Genomic DNA, 22,382 nt, shown 5'->3' on the forward strand with positions numbered 1-22,382 from the left:
GTGTTATATATGTTTTTAAAAAAAATTATGGAGCAACCCTCGTATGTTCGTTCCTCAAACAAATTAATCGGATATTGGGTTTATGTGATTTTTGTGCTATAACAAATTTACAATCGATCTCAACTCAAATATGGCCAAATAACTGATGGATTCGACTTTCTACCGACTCTTTCTCCCTTGTTTTTTTCTTCTGTTCAGTACTTCATCATCACAGCATTATGATTATGGATGCATGAAATTAAGTGTGTTAAAATCCCTTTCGACATGTGCGTATATCTCTTGATCATCGAAGAAATAATTGAATGTTCATCGAATAATTACCGAAACTATGGCATTGATTAAAAATACCAGCCGATGAACCAGTCTAGCGAACCAATCGGAGATTTTATTTCCTCTATTTGTCTCGTCGCAAAGCTTTCGATTATCCAAACTGCATACTGAATTCAATGAATGCACACAAATAAACACGTGCTAACGAAATACCAACAAATTCAACTTTGAAATGTAAATTTCGTATCAATATGCAATTAGGATAAGGACCACATCATATATATAAAAAAACAACAACGAGAAGATCATGTCGTACAAAAAGCTCAAGTAAACATGCACATGCCATTATGCACTTTGCCCAACACACAAAACGTTTTGTTTTCAATTTTTTAAGTTTGCACCTAACTGGTGCATGCAACGCATTCAGTGTTCGTATCACGGTCGAACAAGCGCCCATCTCGTGTTATGCTTGAATTGAAATTCCAAAAATTAATGCAATAGTATTTCCGACCGATAAAACCATACGTTTTAAAATTGAAATTTTGAACGTGGGGAGGATAGAAAAAACAGCAACAACAACTAGAACAATGGCAGGCAATAGAAAAATGCGATTCCAATATCCTAATGTTTGGTCGATTTAAGCAAGAGAGAGAGAAAAATCAATGACAACAACTTTTTTCATTCATTCTATTCAACCATGTGCCGTATATATTGTTATAAATTTATCAAATACAATGTTCACCAATACAACGGTTTTTTTTCTTGCACTGAACTTTCTATGACAATAAATATTTATTATTTCGCAAACAAAACGGAAAATTTACGGGACAATCTTTTGTAAATACATAAAAAAACGAGCGGGATCCATTCTACTTCACTGCCATATGTTCGGCTACCGTACCATACAAATGGGAAATTATCATTATGAGCTAAAGGAAACTCAATGTGATTAAAAATCAATATTAATCTGGAGTAGCATTTTAGCTTTATATACTTAATCCATATAAATCTCCGAAGTACCCCTCGGAAAAATTAATCTATTATCAAATTAAAAGATCGTCGTGTTGAATGCGCGACATAATATTTCATGAGTCGAATTCTATCCAGCTCTTTTCGCCATCGCGCTATCAAAAGAAAAAAATTCTATAAAGCAAAGCGCACAATTTTTATCATTATAATCTCCATTGAAAACACTTGTAACACGGCTGTGAAATGAGAAAGCAAACCTCGTAAATAACGAGTGAAAAATTGAAAATTTTCCAACATTTTATGTACAGCGAATTCAAATGTATAGCAATGTGCGGTAAATGTTTATCCATTTGGCAGGTTTTGAAGAGACGAACACAGAGAGAAAAACATTGTTTTCGAAGAAGATAGGCCCTCGCATCGTATCCATCCACAAATATAAAACGTAAACACCTTGAATACATTAGGACTCCCACCGTTCAATGGTTGCAGGTGTTTAATTCGTCAGCTATTGCGTGCAAATCACTTTTTTCCGTTGATGGTGTCGTTGATGGACATTTGGTGTTTTATATGACACAAGTAGACTTGTGACAGTTTTTCCATCAACATGCGGAAATGCTGTTTTCCACATTGCTCGTACAAATTATATTTAGGGAAAAGTTATGGCCGCGGTCAGAAACAGTTGGTTTATTGACCGAATCAGCAATGACGGCCTGGTTAAAGACAAGGCACACATTCAGAATTATTATCTAGTCAATGAAAAGTGAGTTTTGATCAAAGTAACTACTTAATGTGTTGACGCAACTTTTATTAAAAATTATTTCGTCTCGAATGAACGGCATCACGAAACGGCAAAAGAGCCAAGTGTGTGTTGGTGATTTATTAAGAACTTTTCGTAAAAGTAACAACGGAAATACTTCGGGCAAAATGTTTTAGCGTTCGGATTTTGTGTCCCTGTATACTGGACCCTTTTGAGAGTAGGAATAAATATTGAGGCATTAATCATCAGATTTTAATTACAAGTCCATTTATAAAAAGATTTTACCATAGAATGTGTGTTTCTTCTAATTTACTTGGTTCTAGATAATATCCACCCGAAAAATTCCACGGCCACCATTCATTATGTATTAAAAAAAATCCAAATTTGATGCTCTGATCTGCAATATGGAATTTATGGCAGTTGTTTTTTATATGACTTTGAAATATTTGGTTCCAACTTAAAATTATGCGCGGCAACCGATTATCCCGTTTTATCAACACTTCGTAAAATGTTGATTTTTATGTATTTACAGTGTCCGCTCATATTTCCACGTCACATGCTATTTCTTTTGTTGGGCTTGTTTATTTTTTTTTTTTTGTTTTGTGACGATATCAAATTAACAAAGACGAAAAATCAATTCATCGTAAAATAAAAACGTGTATGTTACCGTTCAGCTAGAATATCAAACAGAACTAGTGTCGCGCGACAGTGCTACTGCCTGTGCTGCTTATCTATAACATCAAAATGAATAGCTTTTGTTTAGTATACGTGTGCGTTTTTTCTTTTTTTTTTCTCTCTCTCTCTCTCTCTCGTCAAAGCCCTTTTTACGACACATTCGACAATAAAGCAATAAAAAATTTGTTCTGTTGGACCAATATTGCAAGGTATTCGGCGGAATCGCGTGTTTCATCGTAATTACAATGCATGTATGTTTGTGCGCTTATACGAATACAAAAAGGACTGAGGTGAAGGATTTGTGAGTATAAAGCATATTCAACAACATGATGGAATCTGATTCAGAATGATGGCACCCACACGAGGTGGGAAAATAGGGTTTTTCTTTTTATTTTTGTATGCTTAAAGTAGGTTGAATTGGATTTGAATAGATGATTCAAACAACATTTTGAGCATTCATTAAAGAAATATCCATTCATATTATTATTCCTGAGATTTGTTTTGTTCGCATTCATCGCGGATTTTGCAAGTCTTTCGGTGGGTATTTTGGTCTTTTATTTAAATATCAGCCTAGAATAACGTCGATTGTCGTAAATTGACTTCAATCCGTGCCATTGATACGATACCAAAACGAAAATCATATTTGTATGGATTTTTCTACTTTCATTTAAAATCGAATGAATGATGAATGAAATGATTTTTAAATTTCAAGCCGCTTAAGATGTACTCTTTACAGTCACAAAATGTCTGTGGTACCGTGTATTCAAGTGGCAAAGAGGAGAGCGAGAGAGAAAAGGCAGGATGTTGAATCGAATGAATCGTTTGCCCAAATGAACGAATAAATCATGTTGAATTCTAGTCATTTATCTCAATAGTATACGGGAAGGGAGAGAGACCTTAGAATGAGAACCATTTTATAGTCTTTATCAACTTTGAATAATTGATTGGTTTGACAGATTTGTGTTCTTTTGAATTTCTATCCAATGAATTAATGCGATCATCATGAATTTTATTGATTTTCATTTTGTTTGAATTCCATCCATCAATTTATTGGCTGTTGGGTGCGTAACAGCAACAAAAGTCTCATTTAAAAGAAAAAATATCACTTCCGTTTTAATACCGCTCACTTTCCGTAGCTGGTTTGTGAGATGCGACAATTTCGCACAGCCCCCATCTCCGGTTGTCCAATGTTCTGCGTGTATGTGTATAAAGTACAGTACTTGTTGTAAACAAGGGTACTCACTCGCTTCATTTCGCTCACATCCTTGTTTCTTTTAGTTTGTTTTCGACAAACAACGTTTTTACTATATGAAATGTAGGCACGATTTACCACTGCCCTTAAGCTTTCATAATTTTTTTAATCAATTTTAAATGATTTTAATCGTGCCAAACTAAGTCGACTAAAACCGACTAGAAATGATTGAAGAAAACAAAAATTGATTAAAATCAAATGAATTTGAAGAGACTTAACAAAACCACAAGCCAACATTTCAAGTAGTGCAAAAAAAAAACAATTTTCATGACTAAGTATAATAAAAACTGGAAAATTATTATTTAAAAGAAATATATATTTATACCTAACATTATTGTACCATATAACTATGCTTCAATAAAAGCCATCATTTGGAAAACGTCGAACCTAAACCATCGTCCATTTTATATACACACTTAATGTAACATTACCTTTTTGTGACCAAATCATTTGAATGAACTCATTTCATTTTGCTCGCATGTTTTGTACGTGTTAGGTGACAATTTACTCGAAGCACGATTCTCTGAATTTGATCTGAAAACGTGAAATGTAAAAACACTCATTTGCTGTGAGAAAAACTATGGTTCGTTGGGCTTGAAAAATGTCATGCAGTAAAAAGTTTCCCAAAAACCTTAAATAAATTGAATGGGAATTGCATGTAGCATAAATGCATAAAAAACAATAAATCGCTTTCCAAAATAGTTGATTTAATGGCGATTTTACTTACCGAAAATTGCCTAGAATGGAAATTTATTAGTTATATATTTGTTTTCGAAAGAGACCATTGTTACTGTTCTTGCAGTTACCAAGTTTTCAACCAACGCAAATCTACCATATCTCAATTTGAGGCCATTTTCTTTATTGCTTTAGCTCGAATAGAAAGTTTGTGGCTTCGATGATTAATGATTAGAGAATGATTGCTTCATCTGAATAGTAAACATATATTTTATTATATCGTTAGCCCCATTCGTTTTTCGCCGAAAAAAAAATTACGCAAAATCCATTTAGAGATTGGATAATCGCATCTTGTTTTCATCAAAATTGCTAGTCACACTGCATAAAACCGATGTATTCATCACCGCCAACAACAAAAATCTATATAAGATACTGTGTGTACGATAACAATAATTTCTAACGTTGATTTTTCTTTTGTTTTCCAGGTAAGCGTCTGCCGCCAAATTGCCGACTGACCAACGAACGATAACGTAAGATTATTGTTTAATTGAGAAATCACATGCCAAAAATGATGATGATGATGATGATAAAACAAGCATATGAATTAGGAAAAATGTCTAGTAATTTTTGTCTGGCAAAATGAACATTATCCATGATTTGATTTTGTTCGGGAGGGTAATTTTTTAGTAAACCAATTTTGGTAGTTATTTTCTGTAATCTGTACAATCATGTCTAGCATATTAAATTTTCCAGACGCAACAACATTCAAATATCCATCAGCGAATGTGTGTGTGTGTATTTCCGCAAATGGTTTCATACCAATTTGAATATATATTAAGATTTGCTGAAAAATGAACGATCCGTATAACTAGATGTATGCAATTTTAGTTTGATATTTATTAGCCTTTTGGTTTGAATAAAATTAATCGAAGAACGAAACGCGTTTAAATATTGAAGAGCGTCCATCACATGTGTAAATATTGATATTTGAATAAATTTGTATTCATGAATTTATCGCGTGCGCATATGCGTGCATGTCTGTGTGAGAAATGTTCAATTGATTTTTTTGTATTTCTCTCCGCTCCGCCACATGATGTGCATTAATTTATTGGATTACATGCTAATTTAGTATTAATTACATATTAAATGTTCTCGGTTCTCTTTATTCGCCGTGTTTGTATGGCATTTATTCATTTTCCATATAGAAATCTCTGCACTAGATTCATTCACAATCGAATTTTATTCACATCAAAATGTAATCACTTGTTTCGAAACAATCACTCTGTTTAAATGTATGCCATTAATAAAGTATTCGAATTTCTTGCGTGAATGCGCCACCATTCATCCTCAAAGAGGGAAGAAATGAAATCTTATTTGCGCTTTTATATTGCTAAATGCATCGAATTCGAAGCCAATTTCGGTTGGTGCACACCTTTTTGGGTTCTGTTAAGCGCGTTTTATTTTTTCAACTAAATTTCACGGTGTGCATTTTTTCTTATCTATCACAGATTTTACATCTAAATTAACGAATATTTATTCTAATTTGTTCAAGCTTACGAAAATATTTCCTTCCTTCTTCTATGCCTATGAAATTGGTTGTGGCTGGCATTATCGCAAAATTTATACGAAATGACATCTTCGAATTCATACAACTCTAGAACCATATGATTATTACACAGGAACACTAACTTCGATTCGGTGTGTCTACTCTCTCAAAATTTACAATACATACGTATACACAGATCCGATGTCAGTAAAGGAGCGAGTACGACGTTTCCCCCTTTGCTAAGCGAAATTAATCCGATATACGGCGCTGATGTAAATGTCACTCTATGTCATTCCACAATGATACATTTTTTGGCTTGACAATATATAAGTTCTTCATTCAACATGCATAATTTTCGAACGGTCGAGTAAAAAAAAGAAACATATCATAAAATATTCTTCTTACGTTTATCATAAAAATTCTCTATATTTTAAATTTATTTGTTTAAAAATAACAATAATTTCATTTTTTTTCATAGATTGAACAAGAATCTAATGTAAAAAGTAATACCAATGCGACACCCACCGTTAAAATAGAAAAGGAAACTTATTTGGAATTGTAACATTTTGGTCCGCCATAACAGCATCTTCGTTTTGCTTCTCTGTGATTGGTCAAGTAAAACGAAGATGCTGTCATGGCGGACCAAAATGCTACAATGGAGACCAACTAAGTTTCCTTTTGCATTTTTACGGTAGGTGTCGCATTGTCATTACTATTTACATTGGATTCTTATTTAATCGATGAAACATTTTTTGTTGAAATTATTGTCATTTATAAACAAATTAATTTTTTTATAAAAAAAAAATTTTAATAAATTTTTTAATGAAAAATGTTAGAAAAATATTTTATGACATATTTTTTTCAACGATTCAATAATTATGAATGTGTATGCATTTTAAATGAAGAGCTTATATATTGTCAAGCCAAAAAAGTATTATTGTGAAATGACAGAGTGACATTTACATCAGCGCCGTATATCGAATTAATTTCGCTTGGCATAGGGGGAAATATTTTGACAGATAGTACTCGATCCTTTTTTTGACACCAAATATACTTAAATGTAATACTGGGTCCTTATGTTTATCTATTGACATTTAAATGATATTTTCTTCAGAATTTTTTTCAATTAAAACATATTGACAATTTCAGAAAAATGTTAATTAAAATGTGCGCCAGAATAACTTGCGCTCACTTGTTTTCTTGTTCTGAGAAGAAGTAACGAGTTTATTGTACCGAATTCTGGTTTAACCAAAACAAATGTGTGTCACAAGACAAAATTTAAGTGCCAATATATATGACGGTAATTAGAATTATAAACCATTTCCATATAGATAAATTAAAATTGGTACGTGCCGTAAACAATTATTAAATAATTAAAGTGAAATATTTATTTCTTATTGATATTAAATTTTTGATACATTTTAATTATTGATGATAGATTTTAATTATTTCACTTTAGCTATGTAAAACAGATCGAGAGAAATTTCACCAAAAACTGTCTCTTTTCTTTCTAATTGAACTTTGGCACACTAAACAACATGAATCTCAATGTCTTTTCTCCGTGAATTCAAATGAATGAAAACACACTATCAATTAATTGAGTAGAATTTGTCGGCAAAAAAATGTCTCTGTTTTTCGCCCGCAAAATGTCCAACATTTTGCATTAAAAAATTTTTCGGTTTGTTTGTGACATGCATACCTCAAGTAAGAATCTAAAGATGAGAAATATTTTTAAAATTCTTACTCGTTTGTACAAACGCTACTTCCAAACAAATTGTCACTGTTTTTAATTAGTAAATAATTGAAATATGCAGACCAAAACAAGAAAACTTGGTGTATAAAAGGCACTGAATTGAACATCTTATACATCAGTTGTGTTTTAACAGTTAACAAAGATGAAAGCATTGGTCTCCTTGAGTTTGGTAAAAAAAACCGTATAAAGTAAATAACCTTGCACTTGACTCAATACTAGTAACTATTTACAGATTGCTCTAGCGTCTTCGGCCTACCCAATGAGTAAAACGAATGGTATGGTTGGTTTTGCAAAAGCGGGTGGTACTACCGGCGGTTCGAGGGGCAGCGTCGTACAGATCAATACATTGACGGATCTTTACAAAAACATTGGTGGCAGCGCCCCAAAAGTGTTGGTCATCAACAAAGATATCAAAGCACCCAAAATAACCAAAGTTTATATGGGATCAAATAAATCTATTATTGGCTCATTCGGACAGCGTACACTGTTTAATATCCATTTGCGAGCTTCACCTTCAACACAAAATGTTATTTTTCAAAATTTAATTTTCAAACATTCGGCACAATTCCAAGGTAATGATGACATCCAGTTATATCTGAACTTTGGCAAAAATTATTGGATCGATCATTGCACATTTGATGGGCATCCGTATTCCGACAAAAGTGTTCCACTCGATAAGCTCATATATATTGGTGATAAGGCTGATTATGCCACCATAAGCAATTGTTTTTTCGCCAACCATCACTACGGACTGTTGCTGGGACATCCAGCCGATGATAATAATAAACAATTTAATGGTTTTCCTCATTTAACTATTTGTCATAATCGATTCGAAAACTTGAAGAGTAGAGCTCCTGGTCTGATGCGTTATGGTTTCTTTCACGTATACAATAATTATATCAATCATTTCCAAAATGGGTTCTCGGTTGCGCAGAATGCCCAAGTCTATTCGGAGAGTAATTATTTTGGCGCTGCTCTAACTGTTTCCAAACATGTATTGACCGATTATAGTAATGGAACGTGTACATTTGCCGATCCCACCTTGGCTGCATCCCTTCTTTCGGTAAAATCACAAAAGAGCAAATGGTTTCCAAGGATGTACTATAGCTACAAGGCAACTTCAGATAAAGAAGCTGTAAACTTTACGACAAAGAACGCAGGGTCTCAATCTAAGGCACTTGTATTCGGTAGTTGAATAACATCACTTTGCAACACGGATTTATTCTTTACATATTTTGACTTTGATCATAATCTGTAAAATTGATTTTTGATTGTTTGAAAGTTTAAAAATAAAATTTTATCAAATAAAAAACTGTGTCGATGTTAATGCATTACCATGAACTAAATTGCACCATTGTGTCAGTCCATGATGGAACATTATGACCGACCTCAATAACCATGGTAAACCATGCTAAACTATGATAGTCTTACCATCTTGGTTACTCTTTAGATTGACTAAAATCAAAATTGTCAAAATTATTAGTTCGCGAGCGAAGTGAGCATAGTACAGTATATTTATAAAATTGATCATATTTTCAGCATCGCGATGTAATGCGATTTTTTTAAATTAACATTTATGAATGTAGACATAAATGTGATTGGTGCGTTGTTTTTATATGCATGAAAACTGCCAGTCTCGGTGAAAAATTGGCTCGATAAATTTACAAATTCAATCAGCAATTTTATTTAATAAATCGATTTTAATGGGCCCATCGATGTTTCCCTTTTTTCTCTCAACAAATTTCGCTTCGCTTCGGGGATTTTCATCAATATGCTTTTTTTCCACCGTTACGGCGTGAGTGTGTTTTTATTTTGAAGAGTTTTACAAAGTAATTACACAATCAATCATAATTCCATCGTTCAATGTTTTTGTTGATCGATGAATTGCAACAAATGACGCATCATTCAAATGCTTCAAGCATCAACCAACTAGCACTACCGCTGTCACCACCTAGCTGATACAAAAGCTCTTTAAATATGAAAATCCCACATAACAAGCTGTTACATCAAAACGGAATCGAATGATGTTGATATGTTCCATCATTTCTAGTTCAAAATGTGATTTCCTCCCCTCCCCCCCCCCTCTCTCTCTCTCTCTTTCGTTATTCATTAATTCAATATATGACTTGATATGTGTATGTATGTGTGACATTCAATAAATGCAAAACAGTAATAAATAATCCAAAAGAAAAAACAGGCGCCCAATGTTCATTACTTGAAATGTAACATATTCATGTTGTTGCATGTTGTTTTCATTCGCTTTTCCATATATCTATCTTGTGAGTCCGTCTCAATAAAACTCAATGATCATCATGTGCAAAAGTGTATGGCTTAAATGTTTGAAATGGGAATTTCCAAAGCATCAAAATAAAATGTGCATAAAATACTTTACATGTATTCCACTCACATGAATTGCAAATAACACGTACGTTCATACTCTTGGTCTTTGCCACTTTTCTAAATTGATAATAATTGGGAATGGCAATGAAAATGGCACACTTTTCCAGATGACAAAATGTGAAATAAATTCGAAAATATTTTAATTTTACATTTTCAATGTAATGACATAACATCAGTTTACATCGTTTGTATTACACATGGGACATGCCGGCAACGACATCATGAAGGTTGTAATAAAATCCAAATGTGAATCCATGGCTTTGATGCTCGCTTAGCGTTGTGTGTATGTTGCCTGCAACTGTTTGGTAAGCGGCCACACATTCGATAGTAATTTCAATGCAAAACTGGCGTGCATCACATTTGCAAATACGATTGATTCGTAAATAAAGCAATTGCAGGAAATCTTATAATTTGAATGCATGCTATAACAATCCAATATATGGACGGATAAAATTGACATACAATATCGTTCTGGTTTCGGTTAATATATGTGCATATCCGCACCGATGACGTTTTAAATCAACCGATTCGATCAAAACAACTAAATTGTCAATATAAATACGATGACGAAAGCATTTTTGGTCTTTTTTCTTTGTTGGCAAAATTACCGATTCCGTAAATTAATCTTTTACACCACTGACGGCTATTCATTTGAATTTTAAGGGCACATAATTGAATTTATTCGCTCTTTATGTTCAGGGATAGCCAAACCAAACAATTGAATCATATTACATTTTATTGAGGCTATAGGGATCATTGATTGGGCTATGAACCTCAGAACTGGGCAACTCTAGACAGATAGAGTTATCTGATATCAATGTATTTATATCGGGAAGAGTGCCAGCATTTTCGAGTTTCACTGTATCATCTGGTATCCAATGGAATGTCTGACTTCTACATCGTATGCATAGATTACAAATTTTATTTATAATTGAATTTACAGAGTGTGGATAAAAGGCCGAACTTAAGCCATGCAACACTTGAAAGCCACAACATGTATAATTACTACCCTTCGTTGCATTTCAAATATGTTATTCGATAGTTTTGTTCAACATTTTGTAATTCATTCCATTTATGCGTTCAACTGGATTTGCGTATTCTTTGAATTGAATTTATATTAATATTTATATGGTCTAGTTTCAAATTGAATCGGATACATTGTAGAAAAATGGGTAAATTTTCTATATGAATTTGAAAATATACACTTTTGGAGATGGAGTGAAAAGATCCAAATGAAAATAAAATAAAGAAAAAAACATAAAAAACAAATCTTACTCACCCACACATGCACAAATGCATCTACGCACATTGAATATATGTTGCAAAATAGCATTCCAAATGCATCATGCATGATTTGCATTCACTCCAGTCAAGTATGCAGCAAGAATTTCCGTATTTGTTTATGAATGAATGTGTGTTTTAGCACCATATATACGAATCATTTTCGACCATCCAAATTCATTCTGTTACGCTCCGTTGTTATATTTAATTAATGCACCCAATGACAGGATGTGAAGACTTCAAGTCTCATTGAGCCGACGGTGGCGCCACCAATTTCAAAGGGGACGTCAATGTAATTTAACAACTCAAATCGAAACTAAACAGCGCGCCAATTTTAAAATTTGCTGTCATTTCCTCCCATTGAATGCACCCAATTTGAACACCGCAAAATGTATACACACAAATACTAAAGAATATGCGGTGTTCTCATAGATGCATTAAATAAACTTAAAATATGATTAAAACCGCCAAAACAAAGCAATTTCAAACCGCATTGACCAGCTCTCGCATGCTCCTTCTCTCTCTATCTATATCTATCTCTATCTCTCTCTCTCTCCATCTCGATCGATGTGTTTGTAACACTTCATTATTATAACGAAACCATATCTTCTTGATGAATTCAGTGTGAATTTCGTACAACATGTCCGTATTAAATCGAATATTGTTCAGTAGACCAGAACAATGTATATTCAATTTTATGCAAAACCGTATATTTTGTTTACATTAGTTTCGGGTTAAGCACTTAAAACGGGTTTAGCTTTCGTATGCATTCAACGTTGGTGCATTTGTAAGATGACTTATCGTTGCAATGATGACCCAAACTCTGGAAACCATGGATAGAAAGTTATGTACTATAATTGGGGTAAACATTGGCATATATATATATGAAATGATGGTTGTGTTTGCATGCTCATCTGCACTTACAGATGTCAACATGAATGGCTTTCCATTTGTTACAGCAAACCATAATAATTGTCGTTGTAACAACAAACAATTTCGGAAAATTTTGGTCTCACAAATAATTTATTTATTGTTTGAGCAGCGACAAATGAGGACAACGATGAAAATGATGACAATCATAACATCAACACATATTGCAAATACAAAATTCAATTCATCTTTGTGCACGGTGGTACGAATTTCACCTCAATCCGCAAAAGTTTGGTCGTCATATTTCAAATTTAAAAAAAACATAACCACAACACAAAAAATCCCCAACTCGTCCAAGAGTCAAAAGCTTTCTTTGTTAACAAAAATTTAAATTACATTCCATTTTTGTATGAGATTGTTTTTAATGCATTTTATAAGTGCTTCAGTGATGGACTTTTGGCTATCAAAAAGTTTTACGTTGTTGCAGCACCCCTGAAAGGAAAACTCTATTGCAATATTCGAGAAATGCTATGAATATTTAATTAAGAAATGGGATGCACAAGATTGGCTACCGTTTGAAGAGGACAATTGTTTAAAAATATAAACAAAAGAAGGAACAAAACAGCAAAAAAATCATATAATTATATAAAATCATCGAAAAACTAATGAAATAATTAATTTTTTTATTTCATTTGCTTCAAATTGAACTTACTGAAGTGCAGCCTAATGGCTTGAAAGTAGATTGAAAAACGAGATCAACACTATTACAATTCAAACCAAAAACTGGTCAAAATTTTCAATTTATAGAATTGCGAAGCGAAGAGAAAAAACACACCAAATTGAAAGTTTTGTTTGCCAACACACACCAATACCATACCATTCCACAGCTACAATAGCTTTCATATGCTCTCACAAACTTTTATAATTGATTTAATTGCATATTTCCATTTGCATAGCCAAACACAGCACTGTTCCAGATCATCAAACTGGATGTGGACTTTTATATGAAAAAAGCGAGAAGCGAGAGAGGAGAAGTGTGTGGGTGGAGGAAAATTAAAAGAAAAAAAACGAAAAGAAAACGTTGTGCACAAAATGTGGCAGTAAAAGGACTTTTTGCACATCTACAAGTTACCTGTCTTATTCAGGCAACAGTTGAAGTGATATTGAAATGCAAAAGTCATACTTCCGGCATTCGATAAGATGACAACTAACTTCTCATTCGCATCGACATCGCAAACACAGAGAGAAATGTTCAAAGAATGTGACTTCGACCACCATTGATTGCAGCCAAAACATGAATGCAGTTGACAACTTCTGTTCATAGTCAAAATGTCAATAAGGTTCATGTTTTATGTGCTTTTTGTTCTCAACTCGAATATTTTAGCTCTCGTATTTTCATTCGATGTTCACAAATTATAATCACATTTCAAAGGTTTGTCTCTTTTCTCATTCTACACGTAGTCCAATTTTCGTTCGTCTTTTGTGTATAGTAAGGTACATTCGTAAGTTGACACAATTGAATTTTACACATTCTAACCAGAATAAATGAAGATTGAATACTGATGGAACATTTTAAACCCATTAAAGCTAACAGATTTATCGCATTTTTATATTTTTCTCTCGTTTTCAAACTTCAACTGTATATCAGTCACAGTCTAATGCTACTAAAATAGTGTTGCTATTTTCTCAATTTGTGCTGAACTTCAATGAAAATTTGTCACTAATCTCTTTCCCTCTCTGTATCTTCATATTATCGAATTGAATCGCACAGATTTAATGAATACTCAGCTCAACACCGAAACATTTCAAAATGCATTGCAATAATGTTGCAATGTGAATGTGTTGCCATTTATTCCAATCATATTGTAAAAAGTAAATACGAAGTGAAAATGAGAGCGAGAGAAACAATTCATTTTATGAATTCCATACATATAGTGGTAGTGTATAAGATGTTTATCCTCATGTCATTAATAAAATGTTATGAATTGCACGATTGCAATGGAATTACACACTTCATTTTGACATGTGTATTCATTGGTGAACGAGAAAAAAACACACACACACTACCCGACACTTCTTCAACATGTTATTACAAATTCCGTCAATATTCTATGAAGTTACAATGGTTCGCGCAAAGGGACACGTTATTCCACTATTTCAATGCACGTTAATCGTGCAAAGAAATAATAAAACCCCCCATTGCAAACACATATAACAATGTGTGTTCGTTTCTTGCTGAGACTGAATGCAGTCAAAATGAAAAACTAAAACACACGACTTGATTGTGTGGTTTCCCATTGTCGATCCCTTGTCCTCTGTTTCTTTCCATCGATGGTGTGGTGTTTTGCGGGTACAAATTAAGCGAGCGTGTTTCGTGTTTCAACAATATATATATGCATGAACAAATACAATCGACCATAGCGATAGATCACAGAAAAAAAGTCATTAATTTTTGCATCCTTGAATTTTCAAGTATTATGAGTAAAAGTTTGTCGCAATTTTATTTGTTCCATCTATTCTGCATTTTCACATTTTCCATGTTATCGTTGAACAATAAAAAAAATATGGTCGTTCAACTGTCTGCATGACAATGTGAACTTTGCACGCCCATTATTAACAGAACCTTACTTAAAAAGTATTTAACAAATAAATCAGAAATTCATTTAATATATAAAAACGATTTCTAATCAGAGTTGTGCATGGTATGTGTTACATAGACAAAGAATAAAAATCAAAAAACAAAACATCAGAATCAACCGACAAAACCGGCCGAATGGGATAGGGAAAAAACGCTATATTGTTTTTATTGGTGGTTTTTGTTTTAACATTTCGAAATCACCGGGTTAAGTGAGCATATACACTTCAATTATTTAAAATATCCCACAATCTGTGTGCTTTTCTCTTATGGTTTTGTCATTTATACATAATATAATGTGCGGATGCTTTACCCTTGGCGGTAGCAATGGCAAATGTCAACATCGTTTAAAAATGTTCGGGCCATTCACTTTGGGGTTCTCTGATAAAAAAAAATGTGTTTTTTCTCCCCTTTTTTTTGTTCATGGCATTTGCCTAATTAATTTAGTCTTGTTCGCAGTCCAATTTCTACCTTTGAAAATGTGAACGGCAAAAAAAAAGGCGGACACAAAAAGTATTAACGGTGATAGGAAAAAGCGGTCATGCATTCATGCCATTAATTAAATGGAATCTGAAACAAGAAACAATAAAATCAAACTATTTATAAGTTCCCATTGGAATAACATTTCGAACTCGCTGCTTTGAACGTAACTTTCTATGTGGAAACAATTTCCGAAAATAAAGAAGAAACATCTCCCATTGAGATACAGACACAATTTTTTTATATTGTCTTCGGTTCCACACGGTTCAAATTCACATTCAACCCGATGGTAATGGCAAGGGAAGAAGGAAAATTCAACTTTTTTTTTCTCGCATCCGCCATTGTACAGGAAATGAGAAACAACATTTCTTCGTTTTCATTTATCGATCGGAGGGATTAACGACTTGATGGACGGTCGCATTCCCTCTTTGTGTTTTCTTTATATTATTATTAAATTCATGAAGGGAAAAATTAATTTCAATTTTCAAACAGTGGAGAATTGTTTATTTGCATATGTGTGTGCGCTAGCTTACGGGACATCAAATTGGTATTTGCCTTAAGGCTAACTTTTTAATCACGTTACATATATTTCAATTTGTTTTTATTAATCTCGGTCAGAATTCAATTTTTCTCAACATCTTGTCTTCTATCTTAAAATTTGTTGATTTGTTCGCATCCAATCAGTTTTTATTTCAAAAATGATCTTTCTCTCCATTTTTTTGTTGTTTGAATCATGAAATTTAATTTTTTTCTCCGTTGTTTTGGAAACAATAAGATGGTTTAATTTTATGAAGACGATATATGACCAAACCGGGGTATGTATTTCACACATGATGCCTATAAAATGCCATTACAAAATAAGCATTTACGTCTGACGACTAGATTCAAAAGTAAATAAAGTAATACTCATCGTGACGAGTTTGACTTGTAACGCTTTTTTCTTGCGAACTGTGTGGCGCTTTTTTATGTGTTCTATTCTTTTTGCTACTGCCGCCACCGCTGCCTCCGCTGTCGTCGTTTCTACTTCTGCTGCTGTTCATTCACAAATATTTGTACAATAGAAATGTAGAGTGAGAAGAACGAAATATTCATGGAATGAGAGTCAAGAAAAATGCACAAAACGATATAATAATATAAAAAAAGGAGAAGGATGTGACACAAAGATCTGGAACAACAACAATAAGAACAAGAATCCAACAACAAAAACACACAGTGAAAAAAAAATATATAAGAAAAATGTCGCTTGAATGGCGGGGGCAAGAAATCGAAAAAAAATCGACATTGGAAGCGAAACAAGACAAAATGACAAATTTCTGTTCAATGGAAAAGTTTTTCGTGTTTGTTCTCTGTAAATATTATGTTGAACGTATAAAACCTAATTTCATGTGTTGTTGTTTTGCAAAACATTTCAACGGGATTTTTATTTTATCAATGCTATTGAGCTCCTATATGCTTTTGTTTTCACTGCTACTGTTTGTAAAACAGAGTTGCTTTTTTTATCACACGTGCTATGGATGAAGTGTGTGCAAAATAGAAAAAAATTAAAGACAACAGGAAAATTGTACCTTCTCAGCACACTTCACCGATATACCCAGCAATGACAACAATATAAAAACTTCCGAACATACTGAGAGGAAAAAAAATGAACTCAATTACGTTCGGCCTTTTATGCATATTCATGTTAAAATGGAACGATGTGTGTGTTCACTTGTTTTTTTAGGCGATAAAATAAATATTGCCCCTCTAATTTATATAATATTGATATCAAATAATTCGAGGCTCGTATGACAATAAATTACTTTCAATGTTCTCTCATTGTCCTCTTTCTACATCACTGTCTTCGTCTTTGCTGTTGTCGCCGTTTCGTTATGTTCATGCAAACGTCAACACAAAGTTTTTCCGACTCATTTTATGACATCAAAGCACTATGAATGGAAAATTTGATTTTGAATTCTGTCCATATACCATACTGGAATGTCATGCAACCGAAAAAATGAATTAAAAACAAAACACCACACACCCCAATCACAAACCTATACCACACAAAGACACACACACATGCTGAAAGATGAAAATGAAAGTGGATAAAATGGAAAAGGCCAAAAGATAAACTTTAAGTGAAAACTAATCGATGATTTGTTGTTCCGGTTGATTGGCTTGTAGTCAAACTTTGTTGCGTTTAATCAAAATAACTGTTTTGACAATAAATAGTCAAACACATTGGTTTCATGAGTCCACTGTACCAATTTAAACGATTGATTACATTCATCCAGTTTGATGAACGTCCATCAATTTCTCAATAAAAGCGAAATCTTTCAATTGTTACTACGCAAACGACGATGAAAATCCAAAGAAGAAAAAAAAACACACACCGAACTTAATGATAACGAAATTTAGTTGTTGTATAAAAAGGGACACGATTCACATGTGAGCGTGATTGATACATAGTAAAAATGTGAACCGTATACGCTATTTATATGTACATCGGATATAATTTTCATGTTGTGCACGTAGTGTAGTATATGTGCAGATACACACAGATGTGAAATGGGACGATTGATCCGCTGGATTTCTGCTACAATCTTTCGTCCATTAAAAAAATTACCATAATTTTAACCCGGGAAATTCAAGTGATTGCACTTATTGACCGGATAATATTCGATGGTGATGGTATTATGTAAAGCCATTATAATAATACCGGTTATCCCATCATGAACAGAGAGAAAATAAGTGACAAAAGAAGATACATAAATCATCATCATTGAAAAATATGCGCAAAATTATATTGTGTTCACTTTTTGAAACCGACTACACATCGATCGCTTAAACGACGATTTTTATTTTCGGCGCTGAATGTAAATTCTTGTTTTTAATTTAAATAGTTTTGATTTAAATTCGCTTTGTTTTGTGCTGATGATCCGAGCAAAACAAATGTCAATAAAAAAAATACGCGCTAGGAAAAAAAAGCAAGAATGGATGGCCATGATTGGATGTGGATGGAAATCATGGAATACTATAAGACCTCATCGCTTTTGTACGATATACCATATACACAATTTAATGGTGATTTAAGCCAAATTTAATAATAAATATAAACGATTGTTCTATTTCTATCTCTTGGTCGTTTTTTCTCCTCATCGTCCACTTGACCACCATCCACTGGTTGTCGATGCTTAATTTATCTGTTTCAATGCGGTTACTATACGGCGTATTTCTTTCATTCGATGTGGTAGTCAGTCTGTTCCTCTGTGTGCTCGAATCGAAAGTAATGTGAAAGAGACGGAAACAAGACAATGTTGAATGCATAAAAAAACGATCGGGTTTTCTATCGATGTATGACCCTCACTGAATCAAATGGGAAATCAATATTTGATTCGATTTTATATAGTTCAGGCACATACAGAGACACACGCACAAAAAAAGACAAACAAATTCAATCACATTCACTTACAATGCCATGTGATGCCATTCGTTTGTATAGTCGTTTCCAAAAAGATCTGTGTTGTCAAACTAATACAATGAATTTCGGAACGCATTTCCATTCAAAAGTACACAAGGCTCCTTAGTTAAACGTGTCAATTTGGTTTGAATTTTGTTGAGGGTATGTTGTTTGTTCAAAATTTTGACAGTTCGCTGTAACAGATCTTATTGAAAACGACTATACATTGCTATCGAAGTTGGTCGTCAATACATCGTCTCCTGTTGTGTATAGATCAGCTTTTTAAGTCCATTGGCGTGCCATTTTCTGTGACCATTGTATAAGTAAATATGAGCTTTTACTCGAGTCTTTGTTTGAATCTTTTTGAGCTCCATCAATTTGAATCAATGTGTATGTGTGCATGTGTCTCAATTTTAGTTACAGCATAGAATGAGCACCACGATTCATTTGAGTTTTTCCACAATTTATTTCTTCATAAAATTTGATACGGGATTTTCTTCAATGTTTCGTTCATAACGGACTCAATCTAACATACATTATTGTTTTATTGTATTTCCATTTTGGTAATAGTAAAGATGAGCACAACTGTTGTTCATAGCACATGATAATGGTCAAAAGTGTTTGGAGTGGCAAAAAAGAGTCGAACATTTTTGTACTATCTCCGAAACTCGGTTATGGATGAAGTGAAACACACAAATCATAAAGACCTATACATATGTATAATAAGGTGGTCCAAAAAAATGGTTTCTTTTTATTTTGGCTCCATTGCACACTTCCCGTCATGAACTTATTGTGAAACTGAGAGAATCAATTTGTTTTTTTTTTTTGGCACAAATGGAAACGTGCCAAGTTCAATGTATATCCGTGAAAAATGTGCACCACCCTAATTCAGTGCCGTTCACATATTTTCACCGCTCGACTATGGAGATGAAATGCTTTTATCTTTCACCACCTGAATTTTTTTTTTGCTTTAATCTCAAAAGAAAATATAGTTTATCCACCGAACTGTGTATGTCATCGTCCACAACTCGTATCGGAAAATTGAATTCCAGCTGTAAATTGGCTTTCCGCTTCACTCAAGTAGACTCTCAAGCGCTGAGAATATTCCCGGTGCTCGTTAGTCCATAATTTTCTGTGCTTAGAGCCTGATGACCGTAGCATCCGCACTCAGAGACACGAACATACAAGTGGCCGGTGCACTGAGTTGTTTGAGTTTTTTCAACGTAAAATTTAATTATAATCGAAGTGATTTTTGTATTAAATATTTGCGTCATTCCAAGCAGTTTCCATAAAACATTTTTACATTATTTCCATTCCGTGTATTATATTGAACGTTGAGCATAATAATTCAATTTTCGTGCACATCATACATAAAATACAAAATCCATTGTCTGTAATGGGTGAGGTTAAAATCATTTCGCCCATTTGATTCTTAGCATGAGCACGCAAGCAGCAAACGCTTTGATTTCATCATAGCTGTGTGCGGTCAGGTTCTCATAACTGGATAAACACTGACGCAATATGTGTACGGTTCTGTGAATGATTGCACTTATTGCATTTTGTATCATAAACATCCATACACGGTTACACACAGATTTCATTCATCGAATAGATTGCTGCATCAGCCCGGGCTGTCCGTTCTTTTGGAATTTTCTCTCCATACTTTTTTTTTGTCACATTTTTTTGCCTGCTTGATTTCCTTTCTGGCCAACATTGTACTGCAAATCTGTTCAAATTTTTTTGTGTTGTTGTTGTTGTGCAATGTGATCAGCACTCTATACCAGAACAGAATTTGTGTGTATAATACAGATAGCATCCTATGTACGGAACACTGAACAAAGTCATTGTCACTTATTTGTGTTTGCTTCGTGCAGCTCGTTTATCACCGAAATAAGAAAAATTAAATGCATGCGTCTAAAGGGGCCAAAGTTCGTTGGAGCGAAAATGGAGGAAAAACTTTTTCTCGACACAATGAATGGGCAGTAAAATAATGAAAATGTAATTTATAAATGGAAAAAAAGTGTAGGAAGGTAGAAAGAGATAGAGAGAGATAGAGCGAATGCTAAATTGAAGAAAATCAAGTGCTCTGATAATAGCGAATTTGCTCAATTTGAATTCTTATTTCGGACGTGATTTATGCGAATTTCTTGTATTTAATGTGACTAATTATAGTCGATGAATTGTAAAAATATAGTAATGGGTCCAGGCGCACAAAATGTCAGTCAACAACTTGAGTGAGTCAATTGCGTTGACGATGATTTTTTTTTTTCAATGATTTTCGATAAATATCGAGAAAATTAGAAAAAGCAAAAGAGTAAAGAAAACGTTTCACACAAATTTCTCTTTAATTGCGAAAACTTCAAATCGAGTACGAGACCTCATTTGACATGTTGAAATCCTTGAATGCACACCAGAATTTATTACATTCACTTGTACGGTACAAAACGGTTCCACTTTCAACACGCTCTCGTATGATTTTTTTTTGTTGCTGTTGCACGGCAATTCAGCAAACTCGATAGCCATTTGCTGAATGCTTGGTCATTAAAGTGGGCTCCCCTTAATGTGTCTATCGCGTGAAATAATTAGTTGCCACATATTAAGCTGAACGACAATAGCAATAACACCAAATTCTCTGTAAGAAGAAGAAAAAAAGGAATATTTCAATCAAAGCAACGCTTTTGACAGACAATCGACACACGTTCAGAACATTTGAAGTCGGCATCATAATATAACACAAGTATATCATTCATTCGCTTGCATATTATTTTTTGACAGACTACATAACTGTAATTGAGCATCAAGTATATGAATTGTTCTGAACAAATGAAAAAAAAAGGAGATAATAATAAGAAAGATGTAATGTTTTGTTTGCGTGGGAAGACAGTATATGATAATGCATATCCACTAATACCATCATACCATTCGAATACATTCTATCAAAGATCGAAACTTAAAACTTAAATTGCAAACGAAAAAAACATGTATGCCAAATCAGTGAATAATCATTGTTTTGGCCATTAAAATCGAAATTTCTCAATCCATGACTGTTCAAGCTTGATATATAGAACAAAAAGTCACATGTGTTGTTTCACTTAAAAATGCATTCTTCTAATGAATACACACACACACAAACATATATCACTTTGATTGAGTTGTTCATAATTTCATTTTGCTAGTTGCTTCTGAAACTCTGTCAAAACCATCACTGCACAAGTGCACTCTTGCAGTGTGCACAAGCAAAACATTATTTAGACACATTAATTGAGAAATTGAGAACTTTATATTGCTCAATGAATTGTATATGGGCAAAATAGCAGTCTGACAACTTCATAATATACTTAGCTGTACACATCGAACGTCATATATTGAAGTAACTTTCT

At 33.5% G+C, this 22,382-nt stretch overlaps 2 protein-coding genes across 5 annotated transcripts in view; both read left to right on the forward strand.

Annotated features, from left to right (window-relative positions):
* Window positions 1-22,382, forward strand: part of LOC116347161 (5-hydroxytryptamine receptor 1) — a 113,315-nt gene that overhangs the window by 50,998 nt on the left and 39,935 nt on the right. Inside the window, exon 1 of one of the 4 annotated variants that reach the window (XM_031777647.1) lies at window positions 22,266-22,372. The exons of the other annotated variants lie outside the window; for them this stretch is intronic. The gene's annotated coding sequence lies outside the window, so the exon portion shown is untranslated. Of the gene's footprint in view, window positions 1-22,265; window positions 22,373-22,382 lie in introns of those variants that run through there. 4 annotated transcript variants of the gene reach the window in all.
* Window positions 7,961-9,209, forward strand: LOC116347162 (pectin lyase-like). The gene is made up of 2 exons (XM_031777649.1): window positions 7,961-8,066; window positions 8,130-9,209. The coding sequence occupies exons 1-2, from the start codon at window positions 8,040-8,042 to the stop codon at window positions 9,090-9,092; spliced, it is 990 nt and encodes a 329-aa protein (XP_031633509.1). The 5' UTR covers window positions 7,961-8,039; the 3' UTR covers window positions 9,093-9,209.

Source organism: Contarinia nasturtii, unplaced genomic scaffold (assembly GCF_009176525.2).
Source record: "Contarinia nasturtii isolate CC-2019 unplaced genomic scaffold, AAFC_CNas_1.1 Cnas_scaffold_1699, whole genome shotgun sequence".
NCBI lineage: Eukaryota > Metazoa > Arthropoda > Insecta > Diptera > Cecidomyiidae > Contarinia > Contarinia nasturtii.